General features: G+C 36.0%; 1 protein-coding gene across 1 annotated transcript in view; it reads right to left on the bottom strand.

The window, feature by feature from the left end:
- Positions 1-838: 838 nt before the first annotated feature.
- Positions 839-6,000, bottom strand: part of LOC113109280 (disrupted in renal carcinoma protein 2-like) — a 30,383-nt gene continuing 25,221 nt past the window's right edge. Inside the window, exons 7-9 of the mRNA XM_026272906.1 lie at positions 3,701-3,828; positions 1,152-1,334; positions 839-849 (exon numbers count right to left, since the gene is read on the bottom strand). Coding sequence (XP_026128691.1) covers positions 839-849; positions 1,152-1,334; positions 3,701-3,828 — 322 coding nt within the window. The remainder of the gene's footprint in view (positions 850-1,151; positions 1,335-3,700; positions 3,829-6,000) is intronic.

Here is a 6,000-nt window from a genome sequence, read left to right as displayed (position 1 = left end):
CCAAACTTTACAGAGCCCAAACAACTTTAAAAATTAACACAAATGAAATAAAACTGTATGCAAATGTAAATTGCACATAATGTAGTTTTTAAATTAACTTCTAAATTGTACAATTTCTATTTGCTGTTGAAATATAATAATTTACACCGCGGCTGTCAACTTGTTCCACAAAAATGTATATAAACATACATTAAATAATTAAGACCTCACTAACAGGTAAATAAATATAATGAGCATACAGTATGACATTTCTCAAAATGCTCCTCTCTAGACTTTATTTCTCTAGCAAATAATGAGCTGTAGACACTGACTTGCCCGAGGTAAATGAAATGCGATGTGACATTTTGTTTACAGCTATTTTAATGATGTCTTTCTGCGGTGAATCACTGAACTGAGCGATTACATGAGGTGTGATTTGTTCATTCATGTTTATTTTCACGTTAGAACTAGTAGTAAAGAGGAAGGGATGCTCACGCTCACTGGGCTCACGCTGCCGTTAAAACTGAGGCTTCTATACAACGATCTGTCACGCCATATCAAGAGCACCAAACAACATTAATTGTTAGAATTTCCTTAAAAAAAATTTGAATGATTTCTTTGTTACACGTGCATACCAAACCAAAAGACCCGCACCGGAATACACATATCATTACACCCCTAGAATTTATATTACTTTATTTATTTATTACTATATTTAAGTATGTTACTTATGTTTATATATATGTTATGCATGTCTGATGTAGGCACATTAAAACGTAATGCCTCGTGATATGCTGTTTTTGAATGGAAAACACATACAGTGTTGTCCACAAACAGCAAGAGCTAGAATTAAAAACCATCATGGACTGCCTGTCAATCAGTGACACTTGTTAGAAGAGACTCATGAATATTCAGCTTGAAGCTACTATTTACACTGCAAGATAGGGCAGGTGAGTCAGATCTCCCTGCACATTTTTCATTTGAACATCCCTACACTGAAAGTTAATCATCATTCAGAAGGACAATGACATTGGGACAATGTCCCTTTGTCCTAAGTGTAAATCCATATCTATTCCATGTTGTCCCTGTTTGTTTAGGGCTGATGGAAAATCTTAAGTTTTTCTTTGCTGTAAACCCTGTCCTGTCTGTCAAGAGTTAAAATATCAAGATACCTGTAAAGTAAAAGGTGAGGCAAAACAGCAAAAGTCCAGTAAAGAGGTTGCTGAGGAAGGTGACCACTCCGCAGGTGATGCCCTCAGGAACAGGGTAAACCGTCTCAATGAACAGCTCCAAGAAGATGGGCACACTGCTGTTGATGAAGATACCCACCAGGATGCAGGAGGTGTAGAGAGTGGCTAAGGGAGCAGAGAGAGAGAGAGAGGGCTGTATCTCAAATACATTTCTAGGATACCTCCTTTACACAGAAAAGAAAGACAACCTTACAAATGAATATTTAAGGGGGAAAAGCTTTCTAACTCAATTTTCCTGTGCTGGCAAACCCTATTTCAGCGGATATGACTCTAATCGACTAAGAAAACACTGTTACACTTCATTCTTAAGTAATGATTATTATGAGCTGTTAGTACTAGAAAAAGCTTTCTTTTTATCTTAGCACAGCTCAGAGTTTAATGAAGTGTGGAAATTGCATTAATATATATATTTTTTTGCAAATGTTGGAAAGACAATGTTTTTCAGTATTAAAACACTTTCATTTCCAAAATTACATTTCATTGGAAAAAAATAATTGCCAAAAAGAAACACCCTGCTTTAGAAACTCCCGAGTCTATTATCATTTTAAATGATGGGAAGCTGTTCCATGTGTGAATGTGCAGTTGTGTGTTAACAGAACATCGCAGACTGGTTCTAACCGGGGCAGAGAGATAAATGGACAGCCCCGATGCACAACAGGAAGAGGACGAGCACATCAGAGTCTCTGGTTTGAGAAACAGATCCCTCAGCTGTGTCATTGAAAGTAAAGGGGAAACACTAGTTTCAAAAATGGGCTAATACATTAATAAATAAAAGACTTAAAAGATTTAACATTTGAATTGTGGGTACCTATGTGAAAAAGACTTTAAAACCTAAGGTGAATGTTGCATTAAAATATCACCTTAAATACTGCAATTATTTAAAATAAAAAAGTAACTTTTTTCAATATTTTTGAAAGATGTCTCTTATTCTCATTAAGGTTGCATATATTGATCAAAAATACATGTAAGTAAATAAGTGATGGCAAAGCTGAATTTTCAGCACCCCTTACTCCAGTCTCCAGTGGCACATGATCCTTCAGGAATCATTCTAATATGATGATTTGTGGCTCAAGAATTTCTTATTATAATTTCATAAATTTGTATGTTGATTACAGTTCAATATTAATATTTCCATTTTTTGTGTATACCATGATACATTTTTCAGAATTCTTTGAGCATAAAGTTCAAAAGAACAGTATTTATAAGAAAAAGAAATCTTTTGAAACATAAATGTTTTAACTGTCACTTTTAATCAATTTAATGTATCCATAATGTATGCATTATTTCACAATTTAAAAAGTAGTGTAATTTTTCTTTTTAACCAATTTAATGTTCCCATGGTGAATAACAGCATCAAATGCTTTCAAAAACATAAAAAGTTCATAATGATTCCCAGCTTTTAAATGTAATTTAGTTGTAACCACAAATCCAGAAGAAATGTCTTCCATATATGTGGTAATCATGGTATAAGTGACAGAACTAACAAAGGCACCAAACAGTCAAGGTAGTAAAGTGGCCACAATGGCAATCACTGTCAGTTATTCCTTACATAACATTATATAATGAATATTTTTATTTGAATAATATTTACACAATTCAGATAAAAGACAAATCTATTTCAAATTGCACTGCAACCCACTGAACTGATGCAATAAAGCATGAAGACTCTTTACGTGTGTTCTAGGAACACTTGCACTGACATTTACAATCAATGGGTTTATTCAAGCATGAAGTGTTGCTTCTAAGCAACAGCATGTCTCGTTGAAAATCATTCCGAGAAATCTTACAGGTCGCAGTGACTGGAAGAGAAGCAAAATTACCTCATCACTGTGCAAAAAACACCCACATTTAGCTTGTGACGGGAGTAAATTTGATGTAAAGAAAGACTGGTATCCATGTGGTAACTATTGTATAAGTGAAGGAAATGGCAATGCGCCTTTTAAATTAAATGGACATGGTAGGCGAAGGTCCACTGTCAATTATTCCTTGCATAATGATTCCAGCCAGAATAGGTTCTGATGAATTGATGTTGCCACAACATAGCCTTCTGTTCATTAGCATGAGAGATGAATTGCGAGAGGCATGGAAAGCCACGGATGGCAATGGGACACGTGTGAGTGATAAAATCTTGCCAGATGGAGTGAAGGCCCATGAGTCTAAGAGCTCTGTCTGCCAGGAATTCTGGGAGACAGCAGACAAAAAAATTCAGGTGCCAAGCATAAAATGATTATTGATGGTAATATTTGAGCTGGCTGATCTATAGGGCATATGTTTGATTCAGGCCGGCTTCTCTAGAGACCCACTCCCTTTTCCCCTTCACTGATCTGGGCTTAATGAGTTCCTCTGGCTCCCTCTTACCGATACAATTGCAGCTTGCCTATGCCAGCGCTTGCCTTCCAGACTCCCTGCGGGGCGACAGTTTTGTGGATGTGCACAAGGCAGAACATACTGCCATTTTCAGCACAGTATACCTTGAGTGGAGGGCAGGTGAGTAAGCCTGGTCAGGCAGGTGAGAGTGAACCAGGTGGCCGCCAAGGATGCTCCGGCAAACATCAGCACCAAAATTAGTTTCAGCATTCCTCGAATATAGTCAGCAAACCTGAGGGCAAAAACAGAAGACAAAAGAAAAGAGGAGGAGGAGGAGAAGAGAAACTTGAATCTCGAGTCATAGCTCAAAGGTGACAGAACAAGAAAAAAAAAAAAAAAAAAAAAAAACTACAGAGGCAGGCAGGCAAATTACAGGCAGGCGCAGGTGAAACTTTTTCACAAATGTTATTTTTGGCACCCACGTCAGAGACGCATGCGGAAAATCTTGTCCCTCAAAGACTTGACTACTGGAGATGACTCAAAACAAATTCTTACAGTCTTGTAAATTTGATCCGCACTAACTTTATCATTTCTGACAAAGTTCCCCACACCGTTTCCTCTCATCAAGCACATTTTAGCTCATCTAACATGATGGAGATACATGGCAATATCTCTAGGGCATGTTCTTCATCACCTTTCTTCACAACAGAGATGAAAGCCATTATAAAAATGTAAGCTGTTATTTGGTTGCAAGACTCATCATTAATAATGGCTTATGGGCTTTTAATCCATTTTAAAGTAATTATTAACCTCAAAATGAAAGTTCTGTCCTAATTTACTCACCCTCATGTTTGAGTTTCTATATTTGGTGAACACTAATGGAAAAAGTTATTAAGTTATTAACAAAGTTATGAACAGTACTGGGTAGTAACTGATTATATGTAATTGTAATTGGATTATTTTACATTTTAAAATACTTGCAATCAGACTACAGTTTTTCATTGATTACATACTATTCACATGGATATATGACAGGCAGATAAACAGGTATACGATTTAATTTTTATGAATTGTTAATATTTTGACTTTTGTCATTTAAAGAATTTTTTTTTAATTAAAGTATTAAATTGTTATGATTTAATTAATTATTAGTTTTCCATTAACAAACCCCCTCGGTTCTTTCACAAACCCCCGTTTGGGGAACTTTGACGTAATATAATATTTGATGCTCTTCATGTTTTAAAAATAACTAAAGTAATATATTTTATTTCTCTTTGTATTTTTATATCAGTATTTTACAAGATTATCTTATTTAAATCAATGTGATAAACAAGTTAGGTCAAAGTAATCTAAAAGTAATCAAAAAGTAGTCTGATTACATTACCTAAAAAGTGCAATATAATGGATTGCATTACTTCAATTTTTGTCATGTAATTAGGAATCAATAATGCACTACAATTTGCATGTAATCTACCCAGCACTGGCCCTGACTAGAGGAAGTCAGGCTTAAAAAAAAAAAAAAAAAAAAAAAAAAAACTACAAAAAGCACCATAAAAGTATAATAAAAATGGTCCATATGACTTAAGTTACATTTCAAGTATTCTAAAGCTAATTTGTTTTGTGTGAGGAAAAGACAGAAATGTATGTAAATATTTACAGATCTTCCATGTATGATAAGTCAATAGGTTATATATACATATAAGATGTATACTTTTTCAATACATTTATGCTGTTTTTTTGGGAGTTTGACAGTTGATTCCATTCACATTTATTGTATAGAAAACAGAGGATAGACCAATCTTCAAAATTTCCCATTTAGTGTTCCATAAAAGAAATCATGTCAAACGTTTGGACAGCATTAATAATGAACAGAATTTTTATTTTTGGGTGATCCATCCCTTTACATTTTAAGCATTAACTTTAATTGGCTGTCGATCACGCTTTCTTGACCACACAACACCTTCTACGTTGAAAAAGCAATGTCACCCCTACCTCCCGACTGCTGTCTGACAATTAAAGTCTGGTGGTTTGTCAGGCATCCCAGTGTTTGCCCAACTGCTCAGCATACCTCACACCACAAACCGTTAATTGACCTGCGGAGACAGCCTCTTATGATTCACCCGTCTTGTATAACTCCACCGTAACGGTGAACGAGGACGAATCTTTGACGAGGACTTGCGGCTATTATATCCGCCTCTAGAATCGCATCAATTAGAATGTGCAGCTATCACCCCTGCAGCTCAATTTTAATGCATCCATTTTTCTAAAGCATGGACTTGACCCAAAGGGCTGAGCTCTGCGGCGAAGAGCTGGTGGCGTATAATAACTCATGTTAACGCATTTGCAGCACGATTCATGGCATAGGGAGGGCGCTGGACCCTGTAACTCACAGGGGCCAATTAACAAGAGATCACTCGCCAAACGACCACTAATAGGACCAGGTTGGCTTGGAGACTTAGTGGGG

Source organism: Carassius auratus, chromosome 9 (assembly GCF_003368295.1).
Source record: "Carassius auratus strain Wakin chromosome 9, ASM336829v1, whole genome shotgun sequence".
Classification (NCBI taxonomy): Eukaryota; Metazoa; Chordata; class Actinopteri; order Cypriniformes; family Cyprinidae; genus Carassius; species Carassius auratus.
This window is presented reverse-complemented; position numbering and strand designations above follow the sequence as displayed.